The sequence below is a fragment of the Sinohyriopsis cumingii genome, chromosome 2, assembly GCF_028554795.1.
Source record: "Sinohyriopsis cumingii isolate HCF-2022 chromosome 2, ASM2855479v2, whole genome shotgun sequence".
NCBI lineage: Eukaryota > Metazoa > Mollusca > Bivalvia > Unionida > Unionidae > Sinohyriopsis > Sinohyriopsis cumingii.
This window is the reverse complement of record NC_142962.1, coordinates 107,141,399-107,161,816: the sequence shown is the minus strand read 5'-3', so window position 1 is coordinate 107,161,816 and position 20,418 is coordinate 107,141,399. Positions and strand designations below refer to the sequence as shown.

The following is a 20,418-nucleotide window of genomic DNA, read 5'->3' as shown; positions in this document are numbered from 1 at the left end:
ATGTCGAGTGAAGCTGCTGTTGGACTATAATACTGGGCTAGCTCATGATCTGACACCTTGATCAATTTTATACTTTTGTACAAGTCCAACTATAAAAAGACATGGACCCTGATTTGCCATTGCACAGTGCACTGGCAGATCCAGTTCTATATGGTTTTGTTTTACTAATTACTTCTAGCAAACTGCATCTGCCAGCACATTATAGGACAGCACGTTGGATCTGTTCAGTTTGCAGTTGGACTCATAAGCAAGTATAGATTCTTATTTAAGCTATCAAATCTTTACTATCTTTTAACAGTTTTTTTGAAAACTTCACTATGAACCAAATATTACTCTGACAAAGTGGTAAAATTTTCAAAAGAAAATATTTGATTTTCAATTATAAAGATAACGCAATGCTAATTAGTGGCACGAATTTGTGGAATTTGTGATCAAAGTGGTATGTATAACTTGGTTGAGAGAGGTTCTGATTACAATTCCCTACACCAGCTAAGTTTTCTTTGTTAAGCTAAGAAACTACAAAACAGGACCGTGTCAAAGTAGGGAGATCCTTTAGGGATTTTCTCACAACTGCTTAAGGGCCAAACCATTACTGCATTCAGCTTGGAGAAAAAGAAAAAGATTCAAGACACTCCTGTTATGATTTCCACTATTAATGAACAATTTTGGGTCCATATAAAATCATTCATTATAACGAAATTGTATTTTCATGTACAAGTGCACTCTATGGTACAACATGTGTATTCACTATAGTGAAGATTTTCTCATAACTTTAGACAATGAAAAGAGCAAGAAAAACTCATTTGCTGCTGCTTTTCCCAGAATTCTACATCCACTGGTTTGTTATCTGTAAACATCCCTCACACTGTACATAGAACAGAAGATGGCAGTGGATTTTTATGAAATATTTTACTCAAGGACTAATTAACCTTAATTATGGTATATACTGTATGTACTCTCTTACAAGTCAAGTCCAACTGCAAACTTAACAGACCCAGCTCTACTGTTGCCAAATGGACCCACAGATCTGGGTCTGTGCAGTTAGCTAGGAGTAATTAGTAGAACAAACAGTATTGATCCTGATTTGCTGGTACATTATGCTATGGCAGATCAGGATCATTGTTGTTTGCACTTAGGAACTTTTGCATGGGTAAACTGGCAAGAGGAATTTCTAGAAATAGTTTATATTTTGGGCATTTAAAAAAAAAATTTGCTTGCTCTACATGAACTAGAGTATCATGAATGGTACACAATACCCAACCGTGTTTAACAGATTGTTGTGTATGCACCAGAAGACTCAAGTACAGAAAACTTGGGTAATTATTAACTAACGAGTATTAATGACCTAGACATTTTGCTAATGTAGTCTTAAACCTTACTGTGCAGAAACCATTATTTTCTAATTAGACTTACCATGACTTTTGATTGCATCTATAGGTTTCTTTATTAAATACAAGTCATCTACAAAGTTTGGTCTAGAAACTTACTCCAGAAGAAAAGTTACAATGTAAAGCCCTTTTTTAAATTTCAAAAATGCCTTAACCTTTGACCCTAAAAAAAGAGTCCTCCTCCATACCTCAAATGTAATCCCTCCACAAACTTTAGTCAACATACATGGTCTAAAACTTGACTTGTCAAGTAAAATCCATCTATCTTCTCTCAGCCAGTGATGACATTTGTACCTTAAAATCAATAAATGTGAAAAAAACTTTTCTTCATTCAGTCAGTGACCTTGACTTTTGAACTCAGAATCAATAGTCTTCATTCAGATGTTATGTTAACCAAATGCAGATGCCTCAGATGTGACTATCATGTTACTGGACAGATAGAATATGCTGTGCCAAAATGCAGTGTATAAAAATACTGACATAAACAGACACATGTAACAGATGATATTTTCTCACTACTGATGTAAATTGCAACAGCTGGCACAAACATAATAGAAAAAAGGACTGAAAAAATGTTAGTCACAATTAATGTGTTTATTAACAACAGTTAATTCATGAAAATGAGGCAAAAACGTGATCTGTACAGCAAAGTAACTTACTGTCACATAACGTCATTAACAAAAAGTTTTTATATATAAACTTGTGCTTGTAACATATAACAACAACTTCATGATGCTTCATGCAAAATAACATTGTCACATTATGTAAAGAGCATGAATCTGTCCTTTTAGACTGGTGTCGTATTCTGACAAAATAGAACACTATTCGTATAATGGGTTCACACTTAGAAACTCCCAAGTTGCACGATTTAAGGTGAATCTGGGAATAAATCTTATGTTAGTGTTCAGTAAATGAAAGTCATTCCTGTTGATTAAAATACAACTTAATAATTAAAAAATGCAACGTTTGCTATCATTTTAAATTGTTGAGTTTTGCTAGGATGGGATTTAAGGATACTTTTCTGAAATCAGCACCTGTTGTGCAGTTCATGACTTATTATACTGTAACATTGTCAATGTGACACCATTTGTTATCAAAGTGTATCACAGCATAGGAGCTCGAAGAAATGGGATTTAAAAGAAGTATTTGTGAACTGTCTACTAACAAATAATGAAAATAACAACTGCTTGTACAGGTTTAATAATCTTGGTACCAGTCCTCCGAGATGATGATACACTCACCAAACTGTACACACAGACCTTGAGAATCTTCAGCGATTCATGACCTGCAGTAAACTGGTCAAGTGGTCTTTCTGTTACAGAAAAAACAGCATCGCAACAATTCTTTATTATTGCAACAATTCACTCACAAGTATAACTTTTCATATTTAATAAAAGGATTCTATGATCTTCAACCTATGCACATTTTATGCAATGTTAAAAACTGTTATTTAATAGATAATTAGAGTACTTTTTCTCCATACTGATCTATGTAATGAGCTTTATTATTGAGAAAAATATTAAACTAACAATAGCTCAAGTAAACACGCATCAACCTACTTAGTTTTTAAGTGATTCTGGATTAGTTGGACAATTACCATACATACTTGTTTATAATACAAGTCCATCTGCAAACTGCACAGACCCAGATCTGATGTCATAATGCTCTTGCAGATCTGGATCTGTGCAGTTTATTATGAGTAATCAGTAGAAAAAACAATATAAGTACATTACACTACAGGAGATCAGGATCTACACTGTGTGCAGTTGGACTCGATTTATAGGCAAGTATATAAAGTAACTATGTAACCTACAAAGAATTTAAGTGATTCTGGATTGTTTGCCAAATTAACTATGTAAAAAAACAATAGTTTTTCAAAACAGTTAAATACTGGAGGATTCTGAAAGTGAATGTGTCCTTACTTATATCATGTTCACAAAATATACTTATATCCATTACTAACTTGTTTATTAATATTGTAATAACAAGAAGCATGCTTAAGTTATTAAAAATTTCACAAAGAAATTATTAACACAATTTTTCATAATGCATAGATCTATCTTAACTTAAATTAGACAACACAGTCACAATATACCTTATTTTTATACCAAGACCCTAAATGTCACAAGACATTTTAAAAACTTGTGAGACTGAATTATACCATATTCATTTGTAAATACTGCCCACTCAACGGTAAACCAGTCGACCCATATCTGTTGCCACATAATCCGTAGACAGCTCTATAATGTATAGTCTACTCACAATTTCAAGTAAAATGCATGTCTGTAATCTACAAAGCTTTATATGATGGCAGAAATGGGTCTATGCTGTTTAGGGTTTGAGTTAGGTTTGCATTAATAAGTGGATATGTGTGGCATATAGATAAATATTTAGTATTACAGTACCAGTGTTCATTTCCATGGTAATTATACAAGATTTTTCTGTGAGTAGTAAATGCTTTAGTAATATCAGCTATACAATCTATTTGCGAAGTAATAACTTGGAAAGGCAAAGTTAGTTGGACTAAATTTCTTACAGTTTATGAAGAAAACAAACTTAAGATGGAAGGCATCGATGTTGGAATGCAATTGGTAATCAGGCTCTAAGCACATACTATGACATGTTCTTGGTCTGGCTATCTTCTGGGATAACCACTAAAATTAATCTCTGAAATGGCTGCCATTTTTGTGCCAACCATAATTATTCTGCAGAATGAACTTAATGTAATTACGGATATAATAACTTCAAGCGATCATTTTAAACTGGAAAATATTAAAGTGTTCTAAGATTGTTTACTAACTGAAATAATGATTGTTTTCTATATTAAAACACACAGATATAATCTCATCTTGACATGCTAGAAGGTCAGATAATGATATTAATGCTTACTGGAATCATAATGAGCCTCTGAGAGCTGGGACAAAACAATGAACACCCTCATCACACTTTATGCAAGCTCTTAATGAATTTTATAAGACAATAAATTATTAGGTGGTACTGAAATAGGAAATATACCAAAATTATTCAGATTTTGGCCTGATATTTTGGCCCCTTTCAATATGATAGATGTCAACTTTAGAGCACAGACTAAATCAGAATAATTACAGTATCTTTCCTCGACACTGCTGTAAAGGCATTCTGTACCAATCGAACATACATTTTTCACACTACTTATCTCGCATTTTAATCAATTAAGATGACTAATGATGTAAAGCATATTAAAAAGGCAGTATTAATGATGAATGATTCTACATATCAATATTATAAATGTATCAAACTATGGATAAGTAAATTACCAAACCATATATTTATGAAAGTCAGCATACGTAACATAATCTTCTTGACATGTACATTTTTTATGAATCTGTATTTTTTCCCACCTTTTTAGAAGAAAAGATAGAAAATGAATAAAAAAGCGAGGTGATTATTTGGTTCTTTTATTACATTTACAATTTGATTATCTGGCCCTTTTATTACATTTAAGATATCCCAATAAAAAATATGGCTTTACTTGCTTTTCCTACAAGGTCTGACACAAGCCTATCTCACCACAATGTTTCCAGCAAAAGCCTGCCAATTCTTTCAATATTACTTTCCTTGTGTATATTTCTTGTATACTAACTGCATTCTTCCCATTAAAGCTGGATCTCAATTTTCAGTGCTATTTAATTTAAAGAATCTCATTGCAACAGTATATGCAAGTCACATTGTTATAAATATACTACTGTATGTACTTGCTTGTAAGTCAAATCAAACTGCAAACAACAAAGATCCTGATCTACCTTAGCATACTGCTCCAACACACCAGGGTCTATGTTGCTTGTTCCACTGTTAACTCCTAACAAACTGCACAGACTCAGATCTGCCAGCGCATTGTGTGACAGCGGATTTGGGTCTGTACAGTTTGTAGTTGGACTTGACCTATAAGCGAGTATAAACAATACATTTCTTTTCCTAACAAACCAATTCCTAAGGTCCCTTACTATTACTTGAAAGTGTAGCCATTGGCAAGTTTCAACAAGCAAATGTAGCAATTATACAATGTAACTTTTTGTAACAACAAAGATCCTGATCTACCTTAGCATACTGCTCCAACACACCAGGGTCTATGTTGCTTGTTCCACTGTTAACTCCTAACAAACTGCACAGACTCAGATCTGCCAGCGCATTGTGTGACAGCGGATTTGGGTCTGTACAGTTTGTAGTTGGACTTGACCTATAAGCGAGTATAAACAATACATTTCTTTTCCTGACAAACCAATTCCTAAGGTCCCTTACTATTACTTGAAAGTGTAGCCATTGGCAAGTTTCAACAAGCAAATGTAGCAATTATACAATGTAACTTTTGGTAAATCAGCCAGAATGACACTTGAAATGATCTCTAAGAAGTTTGTGATTTTTAAAGAAAATGGTTCTCTCTGAAAAATACAACTCTTTCCGAGTCTCTACTACAATGTAATGAATGATTTTATGTCCACAAGAATTAACATATACAGACATACAGCTGAATTAGGTAATCCATTCTAATGGATGTATCCCTCTTCGTCTGTAAGTGCATGTCCATAATTTTTAGATTAGAAAACGTCTTTCTCCATAGTAATACGATATATACTCATGTGCAAGTCAGATCCAACTCAAATATGCACAGGCCCAGATCTGCTATCACATATGCACCAGCATATCTGGATGTATGCAGTTTGTTAGGAGTAATCAGTTGAACAAACAAAATTAGACCCAGATCTTCCAGCATGTTATGCGACAACAGATAAGGGTCCATGCTGTTTGCAACTGTACTTGACTTGTACACAAGCACATACAGTACATTGAGTTCTTCAGGTAGGGAAATATCCTCAGTTCCCGTTCTCTATCTGCTGATTTGGGATAACTCCCACAGGATTTCACATTTGTCTGGGTCATCTAGGGATGCCTCTAAGAAGTTCTGAAATCGGACTTTGCAGCTGACAATGGCTGAACTCCTCTTTTATCATGAGAATCTGAAATGAAGAAATTTCCACTTTAGCATCATCAAAATAAAATTATTAATGATCCTGTTAAACTCATACAAAAACCAGTTCAGTTTCTAATTCAACATTTATTATTCATTAGCATAAACTCTAAACAATAACAACTGTATTTCACCCACACTCACATAAAGTTAAATGTTCATATTCCTTTTCTATCTAATTTATCATCAGATACAAGCCCATAATGTAAAGTCTCAGGCCTTCTTTCTTGATCCAGCAGAATGCCTTTCCAGGGACATACACCAGTCATTTGTATTTATTTCCCAGTATTTCTGGTACTTTCTTATTCTGTTCTTTCTATCTTATTTTATATAATTGCTTACAAGTCCTGCTGCAAACTGCACAGACCCAGATCTCTGCCATCACATAATGAGATAGCAGATTTAGGTCTATGCAGTTTGATCGCAGTAATCAGTAAAACAAATAAAAAGACCGAGATCTGCAGGCGCATTATGTTACAGAAGATCAGGATCTTTTTGAAAGTATTTTGTCATGAAAAAAAAAAACATACTCTTAATATCATTAAATATGTAGAAAGATCACTCATGAATTTCCCTACATCCATTACCGATGGAAACTACAGAAGTATCAGTATGGTATAAATATACTGTGGAATGTACAACTGGAACAAAATAGCCAATCCCTCAATAATTCACCCCTGATAACTTGCAAACCCACTCATAATGTGGGGACAGGCATGGATCCCATTTTTTAAAACCAGAAAATACCCTAAAATTTATCCCTATTTCTTAAACTTGAAGAAAATTGTGATCAAAATTTGTAACTGAAACAATATATCGCTCATTTTATGGTCAAAAATGGTAGACGATACCTGGAAATTTTAATCAACATTTTGACATTATCACCAAACAACATTATTAGTACACCGTAATTAAAGCTATTCAAGAAAATTTCCATCAATGAAAATGTCACTTACTCCTAGTGTAAGCAGTATATTAATATTTAAAGGTCAATTAAATAACTTTTATAAAGTGAAATTTGTTTTTTAATTATATCTTTAAGTTCCTCTTAAGTGTAATCATCACAAATGCAATGTGTATTTAAACATAAAATGTGTCAATCTACCAAACAGCTATGTCTGCAAGCCTTTCTCTTAAAACCTAATTAAGTGCCGACTGTGTCTTGATAACTGACTTGTGGAAGTATTTGTAGGGGTGATTATAAAATGAGGATTCAGTCATTAAACAGCCCAGTTTCGTATCCCCCTCCCCCCAGTTTTCTCAACGTAAGCTCATTTTTCCAATTTTTGGAGGTTTCTCTGCAACTCATGCCCTCGCTTATAGTGTGGTCTATGTTTGTGGACCCCGTTGTGCGTGATTTATCGAGGGATAGGTGTACCATGATAAACTGGTATACCATTAATACCATGCACTTATCTACTGGCATACTGGAAGATTTAACAAATTTTATTCAGTTTTGAAAAAGTTACTCAGAGATTTTCTATATTTAGTAATGGTGGTCATATCTGCTAGCGAATCAGCATCAGTTATAAAAATATTACAGCCCTCTACATCAGGATGCTGTCAACTTTCATCCAATTGTTTTAGTAGGACTTTTTGCTAAGTCATCCAAAGGGTTTTATAATTTTAGTAAAGGTGGCCAATATTTTATAGTGGTTTGGCTTCAGTTGTGGAGAAAAAAAAAGATCGTAATGCCAATATACTCTCTGTCAAATATGGTCAAATTCTGTCAAATATGGTCAAATTCCGTTCAGCAGATATGGAAAGGAGGCTGTACAAATTTGAGAGGTCTTCAAACAGGGATTCTTCCTGTCATGTTTTTTTAATAAAATTCTATTCCAGTTTCGGAGATCTAATTTAAAGTTTTTTCCTAGCTTAGTCACAACAGCAATATTTGATGGCAGACAAGCATTTTATCCAGAACACTTTGTTTGAATGTTACTGGTTTCCAAGAACCTGTTTAAATGTTTTTATATTTTTCATAATGGTAACCATAATTTTAAAGGCAGGCTGTCACTACATACGTGTTATGCTATAAACATGATTTTGTACTCACAAACTGCCTGGCATGGTTGTGTTTTAAAAAACACAACCTTCAGTAATCATTCAAAAACAACAAAATCAAACCAAAAAAAAAAAACTCCACTTCAAAATATCCTAATAACAAGAAGCATGTATAAGCATTAAACAGAACTATCCTTGGGGGCTGTCTATAGAGAGAATTTAAAGGTAAAGCAGTCAGGTATAAACAACCACCATTTCATGTATTACTTAACTGGCTGACAATAGCTAGGGTGATGTATTAAGTCTTTTGAAGATTCCAGTGCAGGAGCCCACTGTGCTAATTTTGCACAGGTAAAGTTTAGAAAGTGGAACAACCCAATTTTTTTTAAGTTATAAATCAGAGGGATGCTAGATGAGTGCTGAAGAATAAAAGTTATTACAACTATTGCCTTGAATGAAACTGTTTAAGCCATCTATATTATATATTACTGGCAAGTTTGTGAACTACAGTGATGCTTCCTTGAAGTCGGATTTGACTCCATAAGTGAAACACAAAGCATGGTTCTTTCAACTGTCCAAACAGTGTTCAAGTGCAAAAGTTGGCATTACATACTAAAGGAGGCAACTCATGAAATCTAACAGGTGTCACTAGGACCACAGAAAAATCTGCTCAATCTGCCAAGGTGTAGAATGGGTTAACATATCTGTATCTTGGTTAGCAAAGGTGACTTTGGAGAAGAAGTTTGAAATATCAACTGTTGTTAGACAGAAAACAGACAATGAAAGAACAATACAGAGCCATGCCACAAAAGTTCATGTTGATTATGGCCACCAACTGTTGACAGACAGAAGACAATGAGATATACAACCAACTCAGCCAGGGCACAAGTTCATGTTGACTATGACCAGGTGAGCTAAAATTATAATACTGTTTCAATACATCACTTAAATAAATTGTGGGTCACAACAATCCAAAACTGTACATACGTCTTTATATTCCTTTACAGTGGTCAGTACTTGCCACAACTGTCTTATTAGTAATAAAAATTGCTATGTTATGGATGAAGTTAAGTTAAAAATGGGGTTTATTTTTACCTTTAAATTTTTTCACTGCTCTTTTCCTCTCATCAGCATCATAATACCAAACTGTTATAGCATATCTGGAAGCAGATGAAAAAAATACTAATAAAATACTGAATGAAAGCATAAAAACATTAAAAGTTGAGAAGGAAGCTTTTTGTAATAAAATGAAGAATTATTCCATTGGAAGAATGACTGAATGGTGTTTACGATGGCCATCCAACTTTGATTCCATTTTTCTTTCCAAATTGGGACAAAGACGGGCCACACAAAATGAGTCACAACAACCCAGAGAAATCTCTGTTCAATGCAAATCTAGGTGATAGTTTGTATCCATGCAAATTACCACTAATTAATTTTTGAGTGCAAGTGACATTAGTAATGTGAGGTTTCTGAATTTCTGTGTGCATGTACAATTAGTCTAGCAATATGAATACAGCAATCGAGAATAGGCAGGACATAACCTCTATTTCTGCTCAAGTTTGTAAATAAAATGTACAAACGTAAGTGAAATTTGACTTCAGAAACCAAAAATGGCCCGATGGCAGGCATGTAATCAAAGTACCCATGATACTGACAAATATTTTGTACAAATTAATACCTAATGATCCACCAGCTTCATGGTATTACTTAACCTATTTATCAAATCAATTTATCAATTGAGTCAGACGTTTATCCAATCAAATACAAGATCACTTCATCTCACTCTTAATAAAGCTCATTGAATATCTTGGTGATACAGAACAATGTATAAAGAATCTGATAAAAAATACAGTTTCGTTGGGTACCAATTTTCAAGTTTGCACTGAAGCATGAATTTTAAGACAACAAATTAGCCACATATAATTATATGATAAAGAAGCCTCCCCCTCCCCAAATTTTTATTGCATTTCAATCTTTGAATTTAACAAAGTTATTTGACATCTCAACATCATTTCTGAAATCTAGTTAAAATGATCAGCTTTTATATGTTTATTTTAACCTTTTAAAAAAAGAATTATAAAGCATTTTATATTGTTTCAATGCACATGTATCTGTATGGTATTCAGCAGCTCTAATTTCCACTCATTGCCTTAAACTGATATATTGTGAACTAAGCAAAGAAGGAGAGTAATGCGAAAAGCATAGGATAGTCAAACACTTATTACTGAAAATAAAAAGAACAGAAAAATGACATAATAAATGAAAATTAGATTTAATATTCATCAAATTGATTATTCATTCAAGTGAAACTGTTATTGAAATATTTTAATTCTCATGACAGCATATCTCATTATATACATGCATGCTTAATCCCATGTATATACCGTATTTTCCGGCGTATAAGTTGATACTTTTTGACTTGAAAGTTCAGTCTTCGTCTTATACTCCAAATCGACTTATATATGGATTGTGTCATTGAAATTGCATCGACTTATATATGGATTACAGTATCCGGTATGCTATTGACAATGCTCTATAATCGGCATAATCGAAAACAGGTCACACAGAAGTACAAATTCATGTTAAATTACTATGTCAATAAATTGTCATAAACTAATATGACTGCGTTTATATTTGTAAGTTTTGTCATTATTTATTTTGCATTCTGCGTGTTTTTTCTTATTTCTCAAACATAAAATAAAAGAAAACAATTTACTGTACCGGTAAAAACTTCACCGGAAAAAATGTAGTGAATTGCTTCCTAAATCCCAAGAATGATCACTGAATGCTGTATAAATTTTCTCAACAAGCAAAATATGATCTCCATTCCCACGAACGAAACTTACATGAGTCAACACCTGGCAATATTAGACCGTATATATAAGCATAAATTCACACCCAAGTTAGGGATTCTTTCACTCCTGTATTTTGAGAAATAAATAATTGTTATTAATTATGCAAAACTGTTTTTTTTTTGCTATTTCTTGTTGCGGAGTTTAAGTCTCTGCAGCCGTAACACAGATTGATGGCAAAAGGAAAAGATCAATGAGTAAAATGCTGCACTGGCGACATATAATTGTGATTGAGATTTTTTCCATTTGCTTTGTATTTATACGCAGTAGTCGGTACTTCAATGGTAATCAGTTTTCTATGAAGGTTCAGCAAAACTTTTGTATATGTAAAAAAAAAAAAACAACAGAAGGATTAGCCATTCAATTAATTGTATCTGTTCTATTCGCGTCTTCAGAAGTCGGTCAGTTGTAGGTATAGTTCGGTAGCATGATTGACTGTATCACAGCATACAGTACTCAGCCCAGATGTCAGCATAAGCAGATTATGATGTAACAATGCACTGTAAAGATGGGGTTGTCAATACGAACTAAGGATTGTTTGTGTAACAGATTGATTCCAATGCATTGCTTAGTCAAGTTTGTGGCTTCCTTTCGTTCTCCCTTGTAATTTATCCAGTCCAAATCCATGATTATATGTACAATTAAATAACCAAAAAGTCTTTCGCCAAAAAAATTGCCAGATGGGATATTTTTGTCGCCAATAAGGAATAAAAATCGCAATTTGCGACATTGGCGATGCCCAGGACGATCCCTGGGTAAAGGTTATGGTAAAAATAGGAGTCCCAACATCAAAAGTTGCAGTCTCTTCTTTCTTACAGAATCAACACAGACACGAGAGAGAGAGAGTGAGAGATGAAAAAAATTGTCCGTGTACAAGATCGTTCTTTTATTCAGGGTGGTTTTTATTTGTAGCTTTTGCAAAGAGAAAAAAGATGGTATTTTGAGTTACCTGACGATTGTGATAATCCTCATGTATTACGAGCCTACTATATTCAATTATCAATAAACACCTCTAAATCAACAATTCATTCTTGTTTTAATTACGATGTACATTGTCACAACAACCACATGGCTACGCAGTGTTATTTACACGGTAATTAAACATGCTTAGCGCTTTGGCTATAATTGAAACCAGATTGAGGGCAAGAATCGACAGAACAGGTCAAATCAGCAAGGCTGCCAGTAGGGAAATGAGGCTTTTTTTAGGGAAATGAAAATCTGTCAACATTTTATTGAAGTCATTGTCCATACAAAATTTGTTATAAGGACAAGAGATCATACCCATTACTTTGTATTCGAACTCGCCGATAAAGATAATAGTGGGGTATATCACTGAATAGATTAGTAATAAAATGTTAATTATATCCAAGTCCAAACAGAACAAACACTTAAAAATAGTATATGTATGTATATATATATATATATATATATATATATATATATATATATATATATATATATATATATATACAAATCGATTTAACGGAGTCCGTGACTTTCAAACTTACGATAGAAAATGACAAGTTTGTGTAAGTTACGTTCGTAACTACAGGTAATAAAATGAACTACAACATGGATGTGCTTTCAATTATAATAAAACAAGCATGGACTGTTTATTCAGCTGTGTCAATTGATAACAAAATATAGCAGTTCAGAAGTAAAATCACAAGCATGTTAGCATCGGTAATGCAATTTCACGATTGCCGGTAATATGGAATATCATACAACGATACCATCAATATTCATGCAACTGGAAGTTACTAGTATAAAATACAAAGCCAAGTTATTGACCTGGTCTCGTCTTATACTCTGAATCGACTTATATGTGGACAAAGGATGGAAAATTTACAAAATTGGTCAATTCGACTTATACTCCGCATCGACTTGTAGGCCGGAAAATACGGTACACAAATTACCACAAATACTGAAGCATAATCTTCACTGATTTTAGGACACAACCACTAATCAACGTCATGCCAATCTATTCTGCTGGTACATACAAACATTTGTCAGGTAAATAATACGAAGTTTCGAATCAAACAAGTCCAGCATTCTCAAAGTCGCTGATAATTAGGCCAGATCTTTCCAAAATTTTAATTGCACCACAATTATCTATCAAGCATGAATCATCTGCACTAACATGATTTAAAAGTAAAGTCTAGTGATTGAAGTTCATTTTTAGATAAGGTGGTTTCAAACAAAAGAGTGATTCCTTTCTTTTGTCAATTTAATGAGCATGTTCACCATTTGAACATATCAAATGCTGACATTGCTTTCTATCTGCATTGAGCAAGGGGCAGTTGGTGATTAATTTTGGTTCTCATGTGGGATGATGACATTATCCAAACCAACTGGATCTAAGTAGATTTTTTACCACTCTTAAGCCACTGCGTTAACGTCATGATCATCAGAAGTAATTGATGATGCAACTTTATGGACAGCGTTTTAAGGAAAAGATCATACACATGTACTTTAATAACAGACTAGTTGGTTAGATTTGTTAGTTGTGTTGGCTGCCTTTGATGTTTAGTGTAACTGTTATATCTTGACAAGTGTGTGATTTGTGTTCATATAGTGGATATTACTGTTTTAATTATTGAAATGGCTATCAAGTGTTGTTGTCATAGTTATGTTCTTTTGTATTCTTAGATTTGGTGTATCTGAATTGGTTAATTCATGAAATACGCAAATGCTGACAAACAAAACCATTAATCTATGGACCCACAAAATGACTTTTCTTTTCAAAACCATGAAAATCAAGACTCATGAATGTATCATACTGTTGTATCAACAGTATAAGCCCTTATTTCAAGTATTGTTGAAATCTGCTAAAAAATAATGTCTTCTCAGATGTAAAAGTCTGCTCTTGTTCACTGAACGTATTGAACATCATGACAATATTTGACTTACGATCAAAATCTGATCAGAATTATGGCCTGCATGGTGTAGCAAGCTCAACCAATCAAAAGCAAGATTACTCAATGGATTTCACTCGTCGCCAAAGCTGGGGATGGGAGGTGTTTACAGTACAATATAAATCTTCTGTAAGGTCCTCTTCACAACCAAAAGGTCGCTGAAGTACAGATGACCCTTGTAGCCACTCCTATCATTGCTAATGCAGTACAAACTGAATGATTTTTTTTCTGGCAACTCCTCCAATGATTTGATAGCACTATTGATCTGATTGTTAACATCTGTTCAACAGCTGCTCTGATCGTTAATTTGCAGTTTTCATTCTTTGCTAGCACTTTGGCAGCTTTCCTAACAGAGCAGTCCAACATTTGCACAATTCAGCCTTGACAAATTTGTTGTTGATGGAAACATCCAGTGTCTGGATTTGTTTTATATACATCCCCCTGGAATTACAGCAGGGACAACATTTCCCGTTTTTAGTACTGTCTGGTGGGTTATAAAGGAAACCCGAAAAGGAGCAATCTCTCTTTTAGGGCGTGTTTACACTTCTTGTATCCAAAGTAACATCAGTGCTAAAAGCATCCAGGCTTTATCCTGCAAAGTTGCAACCAAGTCATTTGGTATTTTGATGCCTTTTAACTCACAAACATCTCTGAATATAATTACTAGCAGTAGTACTGCTACTGACACAGCAAGTACGATGGTTGAGAGTCTTTTTTTTTTTAGTTTCTGTTGTGTGAATGTGAACAGAATTAGCTCCTTTTTCTCCAACATTTTGCCAAGGTCAAAGTCAAAATACATAGGTGTTTCATCCAATTTATTATAATCAATATCTTTAATGTATGCCCATTTTTATTTCTCCATTATAATATTCTTGGAATGAGGTAATTTTCTCCTCCAACTCTTCACACTACGATGCATCATTTCATAAATGAAGATGACTACACATGACTTGCTTTAAAGCATGTCCATAGGTTTAAGATACACAAGGGACACAACTCCAGATCACATAGCTTTTATACTGGACTTTGAAAATTTCTTAAAGATCAATTTTTACTCACCCATTATAATCTAGCAATATAAAAGCTGACAATAATAATAAACTAATTCAATTGTGTAAACGGCTATTTTCTGGAGTTTATCAAAGACCAGTCTACTCTATCTCTGGTAAGTGCTTATTAGTACTGAAGAGTGAGCACAGAATGCTTGTTATGAGCTTGATCAAGCAGAAAATATGGACTTTTAAGAAACAATGTCAACCAAATTCTTAAGAGAAGATCATTTTCGTTAAAAGGAAACATTGGTCAGCCCTGAATCTGCACCTCCATGATTGGAAGTGTGAGCATAAAACTTTAATTTTGGAAATTTTCACTACCTTTTCAAGACGTGCAAGTGAATTTTCAACCCAAAAACGTAAATATTGCCATTCCTACAAAGCTATTCCGCAAAAACAATAATCTGAAGAGAAAAAGTATTTCATGAACATAAATAATTATTCTATTGTCAGCAACATTATATTGTGAAAATATGTTATTTACATATGAAGTGTGTTCACATCAATGGTGCAAAAGTAGCTTTTATCTTTTCATCGTGCATACCTAGTTCTATATGCTGGTTGCACTTCATGGGGATTCCTCCTGTCTGACCAGAAAAACAACAACCTGTCAAACTTGGGCTCTACATTGGCAACTCTGTTCTGACCTTCAGGAAAAATTCTCAGCAATCCACCATCAGTCTAAAATAAGACAGAAAATAACCAAATCACTTATAGTATTATGTACAAACAAATATTATAGTTTTTGGCAATACTGTAACCTTTGAAGCTTTCAGTTCCTACAGCTTTTCCTATTATCTCCAAAAAAATGTGGTTTGGGGTAATATAGTGACCTCTGACCTCTCAATTCCTTCAGTACCGGTTATGTGTTCTTTCCTTTTACCATATCAAAACCTAATAATGATTCTTGTGAACCAAAACAGCATTGAACAAGCTTAACTCCATTTGATTGCCATCAAATACAAGATTGAAATTAGCATCCATATTCGATGACACATCAACAATAATGAAAGGACCCTTATGTCAGGTTGCTTTGCGTCAATGCTGGTTAAATTTTGTTCAGTAGCAGTTGTTTGGGGTTTGTTTTTTGTTGTTTTTTTTAATAAGACAGTGTAAATAGTTTTCTGTTTTAACTATTAGCAGTCATATTTGATGGTGGAACATCACTGCTTGCATAAATCTGAAAGTTCTGGCACTAGGACACTTTCTGTCAAATTTGTTAAGAGTATGTCAAGTGGCATTTTAGAATTAGTTCTTAAAGGGTTTTGTATTTTTAACTAATGTGACTATATTTGATTGTAAACGTGCATCATTTGTACAAATTTGAAAGCACTTATATTACCCGATTGTTTTCGGCTGGGTAGAAGTGATGCTGAAAGTTTTTGTTCTGTGTTTGGTAACTGCAGTTATATTTGATGACGGACCGAAAAGGCTTAGCCACACTAGACTTAAGTTATTTTACTCTCACATAAATTTCTTTCTGCATCTCCGAAGTTATTATTTTGTGTGCCAAAACTGCTTCAAATTTGTAAATTAGATTTATTTTTGTTTTGTTTAAGTTTTGATATAAATCTTTGCTTTTAAACAGTGCAACATTATCATCCATTATCCTTATTCCATTATCCAAAAGTTCGTCCATTATCCTAATTCCATTATCCAAAAGTAATTCCTTTATTGTTTTGTTTATGCAATTTCTCTTTCTGAATTGAAAAAAAAAAATTTTCAATAGTTCCTCCCCACCACCACCACCACCACCAATTCATACGATCTTGATTTGGGATCTTATCGCTGCCTGCTTTGCAATTTTTTATTTTTTGTTTGCTTTTAGGGAAGGGGTGTTGTTTTTTTTCTCCCTCGAACTTCTAGTAAGACTTGTTTTGGTCAAGTTATTTTGGTTTACTAAGATATATCAAGCCATACTTCTATCGTCCATATTTTTAGAATTTTTTCTTTTCTTGTTTTGTCGTTGTCTATGAGAACTATATTGTTTAAGATCTAAATTTCACTTCCAGAATTGCAAAAAAGCAGTTAACAATCACGTTAGCGTCGCCAGAAGTGAATCACAATGTCTGCATCACGATACTGTACTGTACTGACTCGGCATATATGGCTCTAAATCAATATACATTATCTTTTTTTTCAGGAGGTCTTGCATCGAATGTCCTTTAACCTGGGCATGTAAGCCACGACCATAAGGTCAAAATCAATAGTTACTGCTCACTGATCTGTTTTGTTAGTGTGAGCAATAGATGATCCATAAAATGTAAAGGCCACGGGCGGCCATGCGCTCTTGGAGCGCACCTTTACAGATCACCATCTCTGTCTGCGAAGGTTCCAATCTCTGGCTCAACCAAGGTAGGTATGTGAGACAGCTTGCCAGCAGCTTCCCATCGGTCTGTGGTTCTTCCCGGGGCTTTGCCGACTTCTTTCACCACCGCCATGTATATCATGTGCTGAAAAAATGGCGTTAAACCCACAACAACAAAAATAATACAAAATTTAAAAACATGTCCTCAAAAATCAGGAAATAATATATATAGTCTGCTCTGTCTGATTGGATTTGGTTGCCGACAAGTAAATAATCAACTAGCTGAATTATGTACACTCTATATTGATCTAGTAAACAGAATTCATTAATCGTGTCCTGGGTTGCCGTTTGAGCCATAGATTTTGTACCATGTCAAATACTGTACTGTAAAGTTCAATGTCATGTACAGCATTTTAGTCACCACTCCCATGCTGATGGTATAGAATCCCAAGCGTGTCAAAGTAATGTGTCAAGTTTAATCTGAATAACATTTGTCACCACTCCTACTATCGAAACTTGGATCTCAAAGTGTATAAATTTTGTGTCAAGTTCAATGGCTTGAACATCATTCCATCCACCACAAATGACAACAAATTATTACAATGAACAATATTTTGTTTTTTAAAAAAATTTCAAAACAAAATGCCGCACGATATTATTCACCTGTCTTGCATACCGTAACAGTAGAGCATTTCACTACAGAGGATTATGTAGTACTGTAAAAACATAATCTAAGTAAACTATCTCTTTAACTGCGTATGATATTCATCAGACCTCTTTTTTCCTAATAATAACGTGTTTTAAAAATAATGACACAATCGACACGCTGAGTCTCCAGCTTATACTCATCCAAGATCACAGTAACCCATTTACCGAGTTTACAGAAACTGGATGAGAAATAGTCTCTTGACCTTGAGTGGAAACAAGATCAGCCAATAAGAAGCAAACTATTTCATCAACGTGCGCTCATCTCACTTATTATACTGCCTATAGATGACAACTATGACACAAGCTTTTTTGTCGTTAACTCTGACTGGAATTTTGTCTATATAGTGGAAACAAGTTCAGTCAATCAGATACCTCAGTAATATGCCACTATCTTGCTCCAAATCAAACTCATCATCGAACATCTCAATATATCTATTTAACAGGTTTGATTAAAAAAGAATCCAATCTGAAATGTAGATGCTATATTACTGATAATCTCAATCATATTCGAGGTCGCATCAAATAATGTGCAAAGCTTTAGTCGTAACCATATGCAACCAAAATCATGATGACATGCCTGTTTACCACGTACATGTGCACTAAAACTCGGGGTTATCACCACTGCGACCATAAAAATTGACTAGTGTAATTCTATTTCCATCAATGAATATATACCATACAAAGTATCTTTCCTAACAAACGTCCCACACTTTGAACGAAAATCAAAATTATCTCTAAAACGAATAGCAACATCAATACTATTACTACATGAAAGAATAATGTCTTTAAAAAAATCTGTATAACCGTTCTGCGTCAGTGTTTCCTTTTCTTCAATCTAAGCATTAATGTTTTTCATGTAAACGTATAATGGAAATGCAATTTTGTTTAATCCAGTCGAAAATATATCCTTTTTTCAAGAAGTCCATGTTGCATTTTTTTTTTTTGATTATACAAAGTATACTTGTGACATGTTTTATATAATCTCCACACTAGAACAACTTTTTCTTTCTTTTCTACAAAGTAAATCGTTCGAAAAATGAAGAAAAAAACCCCAATATCTTGTTGCCGCGATATTTAAAGTCACGAGGAAGATGGCCGCAACACAACCGGAACTGCAAAATTTGTATTCATTAGCCACGATTGTTATGTCATTTTATTTTACGTTGCAAAAACAAGAAGCTGAATGTAAATGGGTGTCATTGCCACAAACTAAAAGAGATGTATTTTGTTAAACGGAGCTGCAATAAAAAAAATAGAATAAAATGCATCTTGCTCGCTTGCTGACAGCTGAACATATATGGATTCGTCGACCTTGTACCGTGATTTTTCCTTTGTTTTCTTTTAATAAATGTTCTACATAACACTGCAATATACTTCTCGTTTTCAATGAAAAAACAGTTAGCGGCAAGACTGTTCGCTAAATTGCTTTTTTTTAATTATCTAGTGAATGAAGAAAAGGAATAAGTTTTAATACTTCTTTACCAGGTGAGACGAAACATTGACATCTGTAGAGAACAGATGAAATCTCACACCTTAAAGGAAGAAAGTGCATTACTGAGGAACGTAGCATCAACTTTTTTTAAGTATTATAAAGAAAGATCAGTAAAACTTTCTAAACAACTAAAATTGCAAATTGAGGCATTACTTCTTAAAAATTCAACTCATCAACTGAAATAAAAAGAATGAACGAAAGAAATCGTCTGGCCCATTTGCATGAAACGTCGATGTACAACCAGAGCATACCAATATTCACAGACACACACAATATATATATATATATATATATATATATATATATATATATATATATATATATATATATATATATAATGCCTATGGTGGAAAATGAAATATGTTTAAAAGAACAAGATAAAAGTCGTTTTTAGCATTTTTTAATTTGCTGAAAACAGGGTAGATCAAGTCTGTGACACAGCACACGGCACTAACACGATCATTACGTTAACTTCCAAGAAGACTATTTACTTACTACAAAGACGTTTCCGATGCTGAAGCTAACATTTTAACCGATGCTTTAAAACTTTTGGCTAGAATAATGGACGATTTGTATTTTTTTCAAGTGTGTTCCAGCGATCACTGCATCGTCTTTTTACTTTCAATTTGATCATAAATCGTTCCAAATTTGTTAAGTCTTTGCTGGTAAATTAGGGCCACAAATGAATTTA

At 33.7% G+C, this 20,418-nt stretch overlaps 1 protein-coding gene across 2 annotated transcripts in view; it reads right to left on the bottom strand.

Annotated features, from left to right (window-relative positions):
- Positions 1-1,967: 1,967 nt before the first annotated feature.
- LOC149805576 (egl nine homolog 1-like) overlaps positions 1,968-20,418 on the bottom strand; it is a 31,038-nt gene continuing 12,587 nt past the window's right edge. For both annotated transcript variants that reach the window (XM_089950205.1, XM_089950204.1), the window contains 3 exons: positions 15,764-15,900; positions 9,493-9,557; positions 1,968-6,382 (listed from right to left, as the gene is read on the bottom strand). In XM_089950205.1, coding sequence (XP_089806331.1) covers positions 6,318-6,382; positions 9,493-9,557; positions 15,764-15,900 — 267 coding nt within the window. In that variant the 3' untranslated portion in view covers positions 1,968-6,317. The remainder of the gene's footprint in view (positions 6,383-9,492; positions 9,558-15,763; positions 15,901-20,418) is intronic.